The sequence below is a fragment of the Neoarius graeffei genome, chromosome 28 (assembly GCF_027579695.1).
Source record: "Neoarius graeffei isolate fNeoGra1 chromosome 28, fNeoGra1.pri, whole genome shotgun sequence".
Taxonomy (NCBI): domain Eukaryota; kingdom Metazoa; phylum Chordata; class Actinopteri; order Siluriformes; family Ariidae; genus Neoarius; species Neoarius graeffei.
The window spans coordinates 26,079,979-26,096,994 of record NC_083596.1 but is presented as its reverse complement, the minus strand read 5'-3'; the positions used below and the strand labels follow the sequence as shown (position 1 = coordinate 26,096,994).

The following is a 17,016-nucleotide window of genomic DNA, read 5'->3' as shown; positions in this document are numbered from 1 at the left end:
TAAGCTGAGTGTTTAATGGAGAATGAAAGAAAGCAGAAAGTAATGAAGACAGGAGAGAATTTAGCAGTTCATGTGTGTTTTCCTGCAGACTTCCTCCTCGTTATGTTTTCCACTTCCTGGATGATACTACAGAGAAGCCGGTTGCGAAGCCCATGCTAGCAGATGGCCAGGCCCCGCCCTCTTCAGCCCACCCTTTTCCAGCACGAGTGGTGTCCAATCAGAGAGTAACAGCCCCTAGTCATTTCCAGGATGTGAGGCATATCGAGTTTGACATTACAGGCTCAAACATCCAGTGAGTAGTAGAAGTAGTAAGGTTTTGGCATGGGCTTGTAAAAAATGAATGTGTCTTTGGGTTTGTGAGACAATCTGGATCATTTAGAGGCAGTTTGCTATACACTATTAAGCTATGAGTGTTTCTTTTCTGGTAAAATCCAAAATAAATAGCTTTTCATAAAATCTGTGTGTGACAGGTACAGAGCAGGTGATGTGGTGATGATGAGGCCGTGTAATTCCCCAGAAGATGTGGAGGAATTTTGCCAGCTACTGAGACTCAACCCTGACCGTTACTTCATGCTCACACCCACAGATAACAACATGGGTGTGTGTGTGTGTGTGTGTGTGTGTGTGTTCCATTAGACAGCAAAGCAGAGTGTAAGTAGAAGTGTGTCTTTGTCTGGTCTCCCTCAGCTCCTATCCCTGTCCGTCTCCCTCAACCGTGCTCCATCAGGTTCCTGGTGCAGGAGTTTTTGGACATCGCCGCAGTGCCGCGCCGCTCTTTCTTTGAGTTGCTCGCTACATTTGCCACTAACGAACTGGAGCGAGAGAAACTGGCTGAGTTCAGCTCAGCGCAGGGTCAAAATGAGCTGCACAGTTACTGCAGCAGACCACGGCGTACAGCTCTGGAGGTAAAAGGTGTTTAAACACTCACTGGTGTTTTAATGTTCCTGTGAACTCAAACATGGTTTTTAGATTTCTGAATTCTGAGCATTAGGCTCAAATTTCTTACCACAAAGACTCTTTAAAACAAAGGCTCTTGGTATCTTTGTTTAAAGGGATCCTTCAGTGGATTTATTCTCAAATCTATTTTATGTAAAATTAGTCATATATTTCAAAAATCAAACTTTCATTTTTGGAGACCAAATAGTGTTTGAGAAAAATGAATTTTCTTTAAAATGCCAGTTGGGCTTCCTGCGGTGGTGATGTATGCGATGACATCAGGTAGTGGTCACTTGAAGCAACTCAGCTGTTTATATTCGGTTTACATCATAGTTTTGTTAGTTTTACAGTACAAGTATTTTTACTGAATTTATCAGTTTATTCCCCCTTTGGCCGAAAGGCCCGAAGGGGGATTATGTCGTGGCGATGCCCATCCGTTCATCCCGGGAAGGGTGCTCACATTCTGAAATCAACTCCTCTCACAACTTTTGGAGGAATTTCACGAAACTTGGCAAAAGGCCTTGTTATATGTCGGTAATATGCATATTGTAATTTAATTAAATTGGGTCACATTTTACCAGAGTTACAGCATTTGAGTAACAAAATTATACTTTGACAATTTCATGAGAGTGTGTTTTCCTTCTGAAATCAACTCCTCTCACAATTTTTGGATGAGTTTCTCAAAGCTTGGCAAAAGGCCTTGTTATATGACGGTAATACACATATTGCAATTTAATTTCATTTGTGAAAATTTTACCAGAGTTTTGACCCTTGATTAAATAACTTGTACTTTGACAATTTCATGAGGGTGTACATTCTTCTGAAATCAACTCCTCTCACAATTTGTGGAGGAATTTCACCAAACATGGTAAAAGGCTTTGTTATATGACAGTTATACGCATATTGAATTTCGTTTAATTTGGGCAAATTTTACCAGAGTTTTGCCCTTGATTATTAACAAACTTGTACTTTGGCAATTTCATCAAGGTGTGCTTGCTTTCTGAAATCAACTTCCCTCACAATTTTTATCCCCCACTGGCCGAAAGGCCTGAATGGGGATTATGTCTGTCTGTCTGTGCCAGGAAATGTACTCACCTTCTGAAATCAACTCCTCTCACAGTTTTTGGAACTAGACTACATTTCTGCAGAGAAAATGCAAAGTGTGCTTGCTCAGCTATGGCAAAGTGTCACCAACAGAAACTGGATCAGACATGAGACCTCACACTGCAAAATCTTTTTTTACATGATCTACAGATAGTGTGTGTGTGTGTGTGTGTCAAAGTGTATGTACTGTGCGTAGTGTGTGTGTGTATGTACAGTAGTTTGTGTAGTGTGTGTGTGTGTGTGTGTGTGTGTGTGTGGCTACACACTCTCTAAAATCTCGGTTTAAACTGGCTCAACTCGCAGCATGACACTTTGCGCTCTAAAATCTTTTTTTTTTACATGTGATACAGCACCCTGAACTGGTGTAGTGTGCTTGTATACAGCTGTTTGATCGACGCACCTGTTCTCTCGTTCTTGTCGTTTTTCTGTTGCTTTTTCCCCATAGAGAATGAATGGAGGGCGGCACGGTGGTGTAGTGGTTAGCGCTGTCGCCTCACAGCAAGAAGGTCCGGGTTCGAGCCCTGTGGCTGGCGAGGGCCTTTCTGTGCGGAGTTTGCATGTCCTCCCCGTGTTCGCGTGGGTTTCCTCCGGGTGCTATAGTTTCCCCCACAGTCCAAAGACATGCAGGTTAGATTAACTGGTGACTCTAAATTGACCGTAGGTGTGAATGTGAGTGTGAATGGTTGTCTGTGTCTATGTGTCAGCCCTGTGATGACCTGGCGACTTGTCCAGGGTGTACCCCGCCTTTCACCCGTAGTCAGCTGGGATAGGCTCCAGCTTGCCTGCGACCCTGTAGAACAGGATAAAGCGGCTAGAGATAATGAGATCAGATGAGATGAGAGAATGAATGGGGCTCACAAATCTAACCACCCTGCTCGGACACGCTTTATCGGCAACCCACCAAAGTTTATGTGATACCTCAGGCCAGCTCCCCCGACACATACAGTGCCTTGCAAAAGTATTCATCCCTCTTGGTGTTTGTCCTGTGTTGTCGCATTACAAGCTGGATTTAAAATGGATTTTTGGAGGGTTATCACCATTTGATTTACACAACATGCCTACCACTTTAAAGGTGCAAACTGTTGTTTTATTGTGACACAAACAATAATTAAGATGAAAAAACAGAAATCTGGAGCGTGCATAGGTATTCACCCCCTTTCGTATGAAACCCCTAAATAAGAGCTGCTCCAACCAATTCACTTCATAAGTCACATAATTAGTTAAGATCCACCTGTGTGCAATCAGAGTGTCACATGATCTGTCACATGATGTTTGTATAAATCAACCTGTTCTGGAAGGACCCTGACTCTGCAACAAGCAAGCAACATGAAAACCAAGGAGCCTCCAAACAGGTCAGAGACAAAGTTGTGGAGAAGTATAGATCAGGGTTGGGTTATAAAAAATATGCCAAACTTTGAATATCCCAGGGAGCACCATTAAATCCATTATAGCAAAATGGAAAGAATATGGCACCACTACAAACCTGACAAGAGAAGGCTGCCCACCAAAACTCACAGACTGGGCAAGGAGGGCATTAATCAGAGATTCAACAAGGACACCAAAGATAACACTGGAGGAGCTGCAGAGATCCACAGCGGAGATGGGAGTATCTGTCCATAGGACCACTTGAAGCCATACACTCCACAGAGCAGGGCTTTATGGAAGAGTGGCCAGAAAAAAAAACCATTGCATAAGAAAACACGTTTGGAGTTTGCCCAACAGCATGTGGCAGACTCCCCAAACACATGGAAGAAGAGTCTCTGGTCAAATGAGACTAAAATTTATCTTTTTGGTCATCATTGGAAATGCCATGTGTGGCGCAAATCCAACACCCTGAGAACACCATTCCTACAGTGAAGCATGGTGGTGGCAGCATCATGCTGTGGGGATGTTTTTCATCTGCAGGGACAGGAAAGCTGGTCAGGACTGAAGGAAAGATGGATGGCACTAAATACAGGGCAATTCTGGAGGAAAACCTGTTTGAGTCAGCCAGAGGTTTGAGACTGGGACGAAGGTTCACGGTCTAGCAGGACAATAACCCTAAACATACTGCTAAAGCTACACTGGAGTGGTTTAAAGGGAAACATTTAAATGTTTTGGAATGGTCTAATCAAAGCCCAGACCTTAATCCAATTGAGAATCTGTGGCATAACTTGAAGATTGCTGGATACCAATGGAACCCATCTAACTTGAAGGAATTGGAGCAGTTTTGCCTTGAGGAATGGGCAAACATTCCAGTGGCTAGATGTGCTAAGCTAATAGAGACATACCCCAAGAGACTTGCAGCTGTAATTGTAGCAAAAGGTGGCTCGATAAAGTATTGACTTGGGGGGATGGGGGGGTGAATGAATACTTATGCACACTCCATATTTCTATTTTTTCATCTTAATTATTGCTTGTGTCACAATAAAAAAACAACGTGCATCTTTAAAGTGGTAGGCATATTGTGTAAATCAAATGGTGCTAACCTTCCAAAAAATCCATTTTAATTCCAGCTTGTAATGCAACAAAACAGGACAAACACCAAGGGGGATGAATACTTTTGCAAGGCACTCTACATGCAGTCAGTTCTGAGCCGCACTTGTCTTTTCCTTTCTTTTCGCTGATCCCTTTTCCCCCATTCACTTCCATTCATTTTCTCCCCATTCAAATGAATGGAGTTTCTGGAAAAAAAAGTGACTGTGAAGTCTCATGTCACGCTGCAAGTTGAGCCCTTTTAAACCGAGATTTTAGAGTGTGCAGCTATGCACACTACACATGCTACACACACTTTTACACACACACACTTTGTCACACACACTATCTGTAGATCATTTAAAAAAGATTTTGCAGCGCGAGGTCTCATGTCTGATCCAGTTTCTGTCGGTGACACTCTGCCATAGCTGAGCAAGCACACTTTGCATTTTCTAGCTTGTGCTTTCTTTTAAGCATCATTGTGGCATTTATATGCTACATAATGAGGCACACTCGTTTAAAAACTGATAAATTTGGTAAAATACTTGTAAAACTAGCAAAACTATGATGTAAACAGAATATAAACAGCTGAGTTGCTCCAAGCGACCACTACCTGATATCATTGTATACGTCACCACCGCAGGAAGCTCATCTGGCATTTTAAAGAAAATTCATTTTTCTCGAACACTATTTGGTCTCCGAAAATTAAAGTTTGATTTTTGAAACCTGCGACTACTTTTACATCAAATACGTTTGAGAATAAATCCGCTGGAGGATCCCTTTAAACAAAGTCAGCAAGGGTTATGTAAATGTGAATATGTTACCAAACTGAACACAGTTGTGAGATTACAAAACATCCTCCATGGTTTTGGATCAGTTATGATGTGATACTTGTGAAACTTTTCACAACAGAACCTACTTGCCAAGACTTTCTGAGCATTAGCTAACTTCGCCAGTGTCAGTGATAAAATAGTGATAGTGATTGTTTGACAGGTTTAAATAACCCACTGAGAGTATGACAATACAACTTGAGATTGAAATCCCACTCGTGTTGCTCTGTCAAAAATTCAAGCTAGTTTACTAGCAGTTAATTATCTGTTGAGCTATTAGGGATGGTAGGAGAATGTGGGGACGTTTCCAGTGTGCATGGAGCCTGGCATTTTAAACGATGGTAAGGTAAAGATGTCCTCTAGCATGTGATGTCTTCATTCTGAGAAGAGAGAAGATAATGGAAGGGAAATTATCAATATTACATATATTCATATACAATACCACAAAGTTTTCAAAATATTTTACAGATGACTCAATTTACCACCAAAAAACATCTAGTTTAACCAAAGAAGCATTCATTTACATCTGCAAGTATGAGGGCACTCAGTAGAGCGCATACATCTGCCAAGCCACATATTATCAACATAAAAATCAAACAAGTGTTGTCAGGCAAAACAAACCTCGCCTGGCAGCACTTATTTTATACCTATATGTTGATAATGGTAATATTTCTCAATCATCAGCTGTCAGGTTATAGTCCTATGAAAATCCATGACCTTGAGTTTGACATTTCAAGGTCAAAGATCATGGTGCCAAATGAAAGCCCATATGGTACATCCTATAAGTTGATAATGGTAAATATCTGTCTACCATCAACCGTTTTCAAGTTACATCCCTCTGAAAATCTGTGACCTTGAGTTAGGTCAAAGATCGTGGTGCCAAATGAAAGGGCATATGGGAGTTCCAATATGCTCATAATAGTAAACATCTGTCTATCGGCAACTGATTTTGAATTATAATGGAAAATGTTATTCACATCTGCCTCATTAGTTATTCAAAACTTTAGCTGGTGGTCTACCAAAGCTCAGTTGACAAAGCGTTTGTACGGAGAAGGTGCATTGCTCACATGAAAAATGCCTTACGCTTGCATTGTTTTAGGTTGTTCGAATCGATCAAACCGTGAAACTGATAAAAGTTTGTTCAGGGTTCCCCGTGAACTAATAAAAAAGGGTGAATGAACACAGGATTTCACAAAAAGACGTCGAGAAAGGTGGCACTCACTGAAATCGAAAGGAGCCGAGTCAAAGCTTGCTCAAGTTTGCAGTGATCACTTCATGAAAGGTTTGTATCTCCCTCTCAGCTCTGTCCTTAGTGTTTTCCAAGTACTTTTCTTGCTATGTGTCGTTATTTTACGGTACTTTTTTAGTCACGAAGCGCTAAAGTCCCCAGTTGTTTCTTCATTTACTCCTCACAAAGTCCATATGCATGAAGATCGCGACAAAATTCTTGCCCAGCCATACAGTTACAATGCGCCGTGATCACTTCTCCGTCTTGTTTAACTAAGATCCGGGTCTTTAAAGGGGTTTCTGATGATCTTTGTGAATGATTTACCTGAGAGATACAGTAAGAGCCAACACAAGTGAGAATCAAACGAATTGTTGTGTGTTTACACTTCAACTTGCAGCGCTTCGTTGTAAAGACGCGAACGAAAAGCTTAAAAAAATCATACTTTCATGGGCAAAAACAATACAGGATTCATTCGGTAGTGACTTGATACGGAGGTCCTTTACCCAGCCACATACAAAAAAGATGTAAGCCTCCATACTCGTCCACGCTTTCATCTGTTTTGCAGTGTAGAAGGACGTCTGCAACACCAGATAGTTCGAGATGTCGGGGAACTCGACTGAAGGGTAGTTTTCAAGATCGTATGACAAATCCTTCTTTCCCAGACTGTAGGGGTCGATTCCACTGCACATAGCAATCTTCTGAATATATCTAAAGCAAGCAGTGGCTTCTAGATTACAAGCATACACTGATAAATTATCGCTAGTTGTTTGCACTACGGCAGCTGTTTTGGTTTGCTGGACCACCAGCTGTTTTACCGGAAGTGAAATTGCAAAGAAAAGTGACGTGACTGAAACCCAAGAATACCTTGGAATTAGTGGCTTGTTAACCTTTATTCAACATGTCTGCTGTTGAAGCACATTAAAAACCTACACAGACCCCCCATTAAAGAAAAGGGTGTTAAAAGTGTTTGGAAATCTGCCAACAGTGTCTTATAAGGTTATGGTAGCGAAGGTAAAGCATGGTTGGCCTGAACATCATTAATTTTTTTTTTTCTGATTGCTCTTTTTCCCATTAGGTCCTGGCTGACTTCCCTCACACTACAGCTGAGCTGAATGTGAACTATCTGCTTGATTTGTTTCCTGAAATCCAGCCACGCTCATTCTCCATAGCATCCTCTCTCCTGGTAATGTCCTGTTTCACCACTTCCAATTTAGACAAAGTACAGCAACGCATCTTATTTATGGAAGATATGGTTTATTTGGAATATTCTAGAGAACACAGTGCTCACCACTGCTCTATCTCCCAGCAACCAGATGAGCAGAGGTTATACTGAGTACTGATGATACTATTTTGGTGTGAAAGAGACAGACTCAATGGGCGATTCATCGTTCGATGTTGACTGGTCTCAAGTGGCGAGGAATACTTCCACCAAATGGGTGAATCATAGCAATCAACAACCGTGAGGTTATATTAGTCAGAAAACATCCTGGCTATTAAACATCCGACTTCAGAATGCTACTGTGATAAAATCGGAATCGAACAATGAGAAGAAGTCAATAGCAAGGCACTAGTGTTGGTTATATGTTCCCCATCCAGCCATGCTGTGCTGCGTGCTAACAAAGACAGAAAAGCTAGAATGAATATAAACAATACACTCAGCACTGTTGAATTCTTGAATCTGATTGTCACAAGGAAGGTGGCGATTAATTTTCTATAAGAGTAGTTCTGACTTGTGTCCTGGTTGCAAGGCAAATCAGTGTGAATTATTGGATACATTATTGTGTCTGAAGGCAAAGACCAAAGTCCATCACATGCTGATCAGAGAGTTACTTTACGCAGATGACTGTGTTTTAGTGGCACACACGGAAGAAGATGCCCAAGTTCTTACTGACAGCTTTTATAGGGCAACCACAAGATATGTCCTCTCCATGTCCATAAAGAAAATTGAAGTTCTTTTACAACCCAGACATGTTCTAGAGAACATGTACCAGAGAAAGTGGTCACCAAATTTTGCTATTTGGGTAGTGTACTATCTAATGATTGCTCTGTTGATGCTGAAATCACTGCATGGATTGCAAAAGCTTCTTCTACATTTGGTCGTCTTGGTGAAAGACTATGGGACACTCGTGACATCTGTCTAGGTACCAAAGTATCGGTCTATCAGGCTGCAGTTTTAACAATGTTACTCTATGGTTGTGGAACATGGACACTATATCGACGTCACATAAGGCAGCTTGATAGATTTCACATGCGCTGTCTACGTAGGATCGCTGGAATATCTTGGCAAGATCGTGTACCGAACACCAAAGTGCTCTCATTGCCACACATGTGGAATCGAGGCCTTTATCATGGAAGCCCACCTTTGGTGGGCTGGTTATGTGCTTCGTATGAGTGATGAAAGGTAACCTCGTGCACTGTTCTATGGTGACTTATCTGATTGTGTACGTCCTGTTGGTGCCCTAAAGAAGCATTATAAAGACCTGCTTAAGGGTTCACTTATTAAATGTGGCATATCGGACTTTGAGAACCTTGCCAAAAACAGAGCTCAGTGGAGGGCAGTTATAAAGGGTGGTGTGGCAAAGTTTGAGGAAAGGTGGATTGCGGAACTTAAAGGGTACCTGGAGTGAATTTTAATTACTAGCTATTTCAAAAGATCAGGTATGATACCAGTGGTTCCGTCATGTAACGTTCGTCATAAGCTCTTGTCAAGTATGTATGAGTTTTAAGTCACTGCTCCGCCAGTCAGGCATGGTCAGCGACATGTTGCCTCCTTTCTGGGCTGTTCCAGCACTGGTAATGACGCACAGTCGTTGGTTTGTCCAACTGCAGTGGACTGGTCACTGGCCCCGTGCTGCAAACACCAGTCTAAGATAACACATTATCAACTGATCTGCTCATAAGAAATATAAGGAATATTTACACTTACTTAAGCTGATCTTTGACCGGATCGAGTCGAAGTTAAAAAAAAAAAAAAAAGGGCACCGTTCATCATCAGTGTCACAGTTCTCAAGATTGAACCGAATCGCTGTCCTCATCTCATCTCATCTCTAGCCGCTTTATCCTGTTCTACAGGGTCGCAGGCAAGCTGGAGCCTATCCCAGCTGACTACGGGCGAAAGGCGGGGTACACCCTGGACAAGTCGCCAGGTCATCACAGGGCTGACACATAGACACAGACAACCATTCACATTCACACCTACGGTCAATTTAGAGTCACCAGTTAACCTAACCTGCATGTCTTTGGACTGTGGGGGAAACCGGAGCACCCGGAGGAAACCCATGCAGACACGGGGAGAACATGCAAACTCCACACAGAAAGGCCCTCGCCGGCCACGGGGCTCGAACCCGGACCTTCTTGCTGTGAGGTGACAGCGCTAACCACTACACCACCGTGCCGCCCCAAATCGCTGTCCTGAATCGTAAATTGAATCATGAATTGAATCACTGTCCTGAAATTGAATCACTGTCCTGAATCATCTGAAGAACATAAAATCCGCGTGCCATCTCAGAACAAGTTTCACCATCAAATAGCCCAAAGTACGTCAGACAGATTTTATCCTGTTTACGGTGGGCGTTCCCACTGCAAAAGAGAAACCAATCGAAACCGAAAGAGTGAAAGTGATCATTATGCCGTTACCATGTGAATAGTCTTTTATGAATGCGGAAGTGGCCGCTCAGCCCTCCGACTCCAGTGTGACTGAGTAAGGTGATAAGTTTTATGTTTCATCTAATTTAGGTAATTTAAAAACTGTAATATTATTTGGCAGTGGGCCCATAGGAAAGTATAAAGTATAAAGTTTGTCAATATGTTTATCATGCTTGTCTGATAAAAAACTCGCAAAGATATTTATTTCAATACATGCCCTACTCATTCTAAACCTGTCGAGCTTTGCTGGCAAAGCTCTTGAACCCAAAGTACAATCAAATCTACTTGCACATAATGCCATGAAATAATTGATATGTGCTATAAAATAAAGATCTATTACAAGGATTAGATCTATATTTAGGGCGGCACGGTGGTGTAGTGGTTAGCGCTGTCGCCTCACAGCAAGAAGGTCCGGGTTCGAGCCCCATGGCCAGCGAGGGCCTCTCTGTGTGGAGTTTGCATGTTCTCCCCGTGTCCGCGTGGGTTTCCTCCGGGTGCTCCGGTTTCCCCCACAGTCCAAAGACATGCAGGTTAGGTTAACTGGTGACTCTAAATTGACCATAGGTGTGAATGTGAGTGTGAATGGTTGTCTGTGTCTATGTGTCAGCCCTGTGATGACCTGGCGACTTGTCCAGGGTGTACCCCGCCTTTCGCCCATAGTCAGCTGGGATGGGCTCCAGCTTGCCTGCGACCCTGTAGAACAGGATAAAGCAGCTATAGATAATGAGATGAGATGAGATCTATATTTATTTAACGTGTTCTGAAATTACTTGACTGGGAACTGGGAATCTCGACCCATAGAGCACTGCTTGTTTACTCGCACCCGATGACCCGGAATTAGTGACTGTACGCCACTTCTGGCCAGCAATGGCTGCTCCCCGTGGTTCTGACTCTGTGGGTAATTCACGGAATAAAATTGTCCACAGAAGTGCTTTTACGGTGTTTTTTTGACTGAATGTGCGCGTCTTTTGTCTATAAGTAATACATAAAGCACGATTAATGTAAGCATAGCCAGTACCAGTACACTTTAAGGAGAAGTGACGTTGCCGGAAGGAAAGGATATCAGCAACTGGAAATTATCCTTGTGATAAGTGTACTAAAGTCTGTGGGTCAGCAATTGGATTGTTGAGCCATCAAAGAGCTCACGATCACAAATAAGACAGTTGATGCAGAACTTGGATCTGTCGTGTGCGACTGCCAGAGGTGGGACAAAGTCACTAATGTGCAAGTCACAAGTAAGTCTCAAGTCCTACCACTCAAGTCCGAGTCAAGTCACAAGTCAAGGCACTTTTGACCAAGTCAAGTCCAAGTCCAACCCAAGCCAAGTCGAGTCCAAGTCCAAGTCTCATTTTTTTCCAAGTCCCTAACAAGTCACCATTTATTCTACAGGCAATCAACACATTTTTGATCACAAATGTATTACCTCTCCACACTGCAGTGGATGTCCTCCTTTGCCAGTCACCTTGGATAAAAATGTCTGCTTAATGTAATGTTAATGATTCATAGAGGCAGCACAAGTAACTACAGTACACCCATTCTTTTCCATTTTAAAATGTTTTAGAGCTTGTGCCCCAAGACAATCAAAGAATCTCAGAGGAGACAATGATTAGTTAGTTAACGTTAGTAAAGCATCCTAAATTTTCAGTGAGTTTAGTTTGAGTGAGTCAGTGTACATCTGAGGCTAAGGGTGTGAGAATGAGTGAAAGTATGACCATTTCCTTAAATTTTTTATTGGAAAATTAGTGAGAAATTAAAACAAAATTCTAAACAAAACTAGTACTGGTACTGTGTAACAAAAATCATTTTCTTTTCATTTCATTCATGTCATTTTTCACATAAAAATGCTTTTCATGTGCATTTTAAGACATGAAACTCAAAGTCCAAGCTAACAGATGATCTGTGTACTTTTAGAATCAAAGAATGGTTTTCCTTCTGAAGTTAGGCACTGTCCCAACATACAACATGACATGCCTTTAACACAATACAACGTGACTTGAGTACGTTTGTGTGTGTGAGAGAGACCAACTAACTGACAAAAAATTCCGGAAATATCTGTTCTCCACTACTGAGAGAGGGATGTTGCATCCAATGACCAAATCTGTTAGTATTGAATTTGTGATGGCTTTTTGTTGTGGGTGGGTAGCATTGTACTGTCTATCTTTTGCAGTAAGGAATCTAGAAATGGACGGCTGCTCTGTCTCACTTGGGATGATCTTGTTCTTCAGATATTCTGCAAATCTAAACAAGGGGAAAAAATGTAAAATTAGTAGGCCTACTTGTTTTATGTTTTTAATCATGTAGACATTAACATGTTTTTATCATTTTCAATATCAAAGTCTGAGTTCATTTAATCCGAACATATTTGTTTATACACAGTATAATGTTTAATACAAGCCAGCCACGATGTTCCCTTAAGCAGTTTAGCTAGACCACAATGCATTCACTAAACACTCGCTAAAATACCGGTAGCCTCAGTAAACACAGAACGTTGTGACGATGTCAGAATCAGAGTCCTCTAGGGCTCTGGCCAGAATGTGAGAATGAAGCCCTGGAAACATTCTAGAGAGCCGTATAATAAAGTAGAATAAACAGTTGTTGTGAATTTCAGAATGTTCAGCGGAATCCTCCAGATCCAAGTTGCGTGCTTTTGGCGAATTTGGTTTCTCGCCAGAGACTAATAAATGCACTGGTAAAGCCACGCTATGTAGAGGCATTGTGTGCCCTGTCGTTTGGGTAAAAGACTGTGGGATAATGCTTCGCGTCGGAGTAGGCTACACTCCAATCTGTCGGGATGTACTGCGCTATAAAACGTCAGCTGAGCTTACATTTTACATAGCCCAAATGGCCCATTATTCACATTGCCTACATGACACCAGAGAGAGGAAGAGAATAGAATTGAATGTCTCTGATGACACGTAATCCCAGCACTAATAACACACATCGCACAGCGTCCACGACTTGGTGCAGTACGTAGCAAACAGTTAAACGCCTGATTTAACTTGCATTGCTAGTCATCTCGTCTCAGTGGTTTAAATGCCTTTCATGACAAGCACTGACTTTCCCATTGCAAAGAGCGAACTTCTGTTTTACATACTTAGTTTGCAGCCTGGGTAACTGTTTATTTGATTTAAGTTTTATCCTTTGCTGTCCGGTTCTTATCATAAGTCTGTGTCGTTCTGACCAGAGCCTTTATAACAATCTTGTAAACGTTCTCTGCTCTGACCAAATCACCACCTTCTGGCTATGCCTTCACAATGTGTGTTAACTGGTAGCCTAGTCCACATAATCTAACACTAGACTGAACACAAAAGCAATCCAATAAAAAAAAAAAAAAAATCTACTTCACTATTTTATATTCAGCAAAGCAAAACAAATCCTTGACAGCGTTAATACATTAACACATTCCACTTCTAGCCACCAACTAGCCTGTACAGATTCTTGCTAGCTGTAGCCTAGCTTTGTTACTTACTTGTCCTTATGCAGCCTCAGGTGACGAACGAAGTTTGATGTGGTTGACTGGCTGTCCGAAATTGTGGCTCCACATGTTCTGCACGTAGCAATGCGTTTGCCATCTGTATTGGAGTATTCTTTAAATCCAAAGGAAATTACGCGGGGAATCATGTTTTTATCCGTCCGTTCATCATTCAGCGTCCTCGTTGCCCATCACCGTTTGGTTTTTCATTTGAACCAGTTGAAGTGCTTGAGCAGGGCCGGAGTGGGCCCTGTTTTCACTCCGGGAGTTTAATTCACATTCAGGCCACTTTGAAATGGAGGAAGAATTTGAGTACATTAAAAAAGATAAAACAAATAACTGTTCTTTCACAATGCTTTTTATTTGGTTTAAATTCAGGTAGTGACAATGTATGTTGTTTGTCGTTCTCTGCATTACTTTAGGGTTAATAAAACTTCCATTACGCGGTAGTTTAATGACCACAAACGTAATGCAGAGACCAACGAACGATTTCATCTAGTATGAGACGGGGCTCCACTTAAAATTGGATGGTGTGTGGCCGCGTGTCTAATCCGCATATACATTTATCTGTGTCACCAACATGTCCCAAAGTTCCTTAGTGAAAATATTTGAAAACACATCCAAAGGACATGCATCTTCAGAAATCGGCATCTTCGGCCCGGGTGTGGGAATGAACTTTTACGTCGGGGGCGAAATCCAGCTGACCGCCACTCCAAATAGCAAAGCAGCGAGTATGGCTGATTGTTTCGCGTTATTTAAGACGAATTACACAACACATTTTTAGTCACATAGTCTTAAAATAACGAAAGCACCCATCTCGCGTGCATTTGAACCAATGCTTGTGCATTACATGCTGCATACGCCTCGAAAATAATGGCAAATCAGCAATGCTGGGTACTCAGCAACCGGCAGATAAAGCGTGAGGGCGCATTAGGCAACTCAAAAATGGTTAAATGAAATGTAGGCTAAAGCAAGTGTTCGATTCTGCTTAGAATATTGGCATACGCATACACCTCTTCTAAGTTATATATTTAACAATTATTTAACATCAAATTTATGACTTCTAGGCCTATGTGTTCATAACCACAATGTGCGCACGCCTGTGGAAATGCACGGTGTGACAGCGAGATGAAATAGGCTGGATGAGGAAATAACGCGCAACAGCACATTTGGGACCTGTTCATCTAAAATTGTTAATAACTGGGATGTAAAGCAATGTCCGGTTCTTCTTAGAATTAAGACATACACCACATCTATACCGTGTAAATTGCGAGATTTCACATGACATCAAAAAGCTGAATTGACATCGCAAACTATCGACACATTATAGGCCTAGCATAGACTGATAAAATCGACAAACAGGGTTATCATACTCCATATCTTTCGTAACCTACCAGCTGGTCTTGAGAACATATCTGTCAATTTGGCACATTTTGCTGCCACCTTTTTTAAGCTTCGCCCTTTCGGTTCCACCTGACCTCTTTCAGCCCTCCATCACTGACGCGCGCTGTTTCGCGCCAATGTTGTTTAAGTTCCCTGCAATACAGAGGAGGAGTCTTGGACCAAACCAACTGCAATAGAGGGGAGGGGAGAATTTCCTTATTTGGTAGCGCCTATTTAATCTGCTGCGATGCTGTCGGCGTCTGGGCTGCCATGTGAAAATGCAGAGTGCAGTTGAATTGATGATTAATGCAAGAATAAGATCAGTGACCAAAATTAGTGAAAATTATTTTCCCCATGCTCCAAGCAGGCCACCATTGATGGTTTGGGCCGGGGATGGTCCCGGCTAAATATAGGGCCACCCCGGCATTGTGCTTGAGTGACACCTAGTGCTAGTGGATTGAGCTGCCGTAGCCTAAGACAAGGAGCTACACCGCATTCAAATAATAACGAGTGTACTTGGATTCAAAATCGGGGGGGGGGGAAGAATATTTATACCTGATACGCCAAGTCATTGCAAGCTAAAACTGTCAAGTCCAAGTCAAGTCTCGAGTCAACAGCGTGCAAGTCCGAGTCGAGTTGCAAGTCATTCCTCATCTAGGGATTTCAAGTCTCAAGTCATCAAAATGGTGACTCGAGTCTGACTCGAGTCCACATGTCTGGCGACTGCCAAACCAAACCAACTATTGTTTCTAGAGTAACCCTTGTGTGGTGGATGTTGACAGAAAGGGATAACAATTGTGGTATTATTTTTAACAAAGGAAAAATGTATCATTGGAAGGCATGTCCAGTAGTAGCGTGCTGTAACAGTCAGTAAGCTTTCTGCCACAGGAAAATCATCAGGACAGAGTTTGCACTTTTCAGGTTCCCACGTAACATCACAAGCGGCATTTTTTTGTCTCATTATCTTCAAGAAGGATAAAAAAAAGCAGAGGCTGGCAAGGGAATGGCTCTTATAGCTGCTATAACGTACTGTAAGTGATAACAGCAACTTACGTTTTGCAGATATTTTCTAACATTAAATCTAACTATAAACGGATAAACTACAACCCTGATTCCAAAAAAGTTGGGACAAAGTACAAATTGTAAATAAAAACGGAATGCAATGATGTGGAAGTTTCAACATTCCATATTTTATTCAGAATAGAACATAGATGACATATCAAATGTTTAAAGTGAGAAAATGTATCATTTAAAGAGAAAATTTAGGTGATTTTAAATTTCATGACAACAACACATCTCAAAAAAGTTGGGACAAGGCCATGTTTACCACTGTGAGACATCCTCTTTTCTCTTTACAACAGTCTGTAAACGTCTGGGGACTGAGGAGACAAGTTGCTCAAGTTTAGGGATAGGAATGTTAACCCATTCTTGTCTAATGTAGGATTCTAGTTGCTCAACTGTCTTAGGTCTTTTTTATCGTATCTTCCATTTTATGATGCGCCAAATGTTTTCTATGGGTGAAAGATCTGGACTGCAGGCTGGCCAGTTCAGTACCCGGACCCTTCTTCTACGCAGCCATGATGCTGTAATTGATGCAGTATGTGGTTTGGCATTGTCATGTTGGAAAATGCAAGGTCTTCCCTGAAAGAGACGTCGTCTGGATGGGAGCATATGTTGCTCAAGAACCTGGATATACCTTTCAGCATTGATGGTGTCTTTCCAGATGTGTAAGCTGCCCATGCGACACGCACTAATGCAACCCCATACCATCAGAGATGCAGGCTTCTGAACTGAACGCTGATAACAACTTGGGTCGTCCTTCTCCTCTTCAGTCTGAATGACATGGCGTCCCTGATTTCCATAAGGAACTTCAAATTTTAATTCGTCTGACCACAGAACAGTTTTCCACTTTGCCACAGTCCATTTTAAATGAGCCTTGGCCCAGAGAAGACGTCTGCGCTTCT

General features: G+C 41.9%; 1 protein-coding gene across 2 annotated transcripts in view; it reads left to right on the top strand.

Annotated features, from left to right (window-relative positions):
* Nucleotides 1-17,016, top strand: part of ndor1 (NADPH dependent diflavin oxidoreductase 1) — a 66,904-nt gene that overhangs the window by 33,754 nt on the left and 16,134 nt on the right. For both annotated transcript variants that reach the window (XM_060912356.1, XM_060912355.1), the window contains 4 exons: nucleotides 89-292; nucleotides 471-598; nucleotides 688-905; nucleotides 7,628-7,735. In XM_060912356.1, the coding sequence (XP_060768339.1) occupies nucleotides 89-292; nucleotides 471-598; nucleotides 688-905; nucleotides 7,628-7,735 (658 nt within the window). The remainder of the gene's footprint in view (nucleotides 1-88; nucleotides 293-470; nucleotides 599-687; nucleotides 906-7,627; nucleotides 7,736-17,016) is intronic.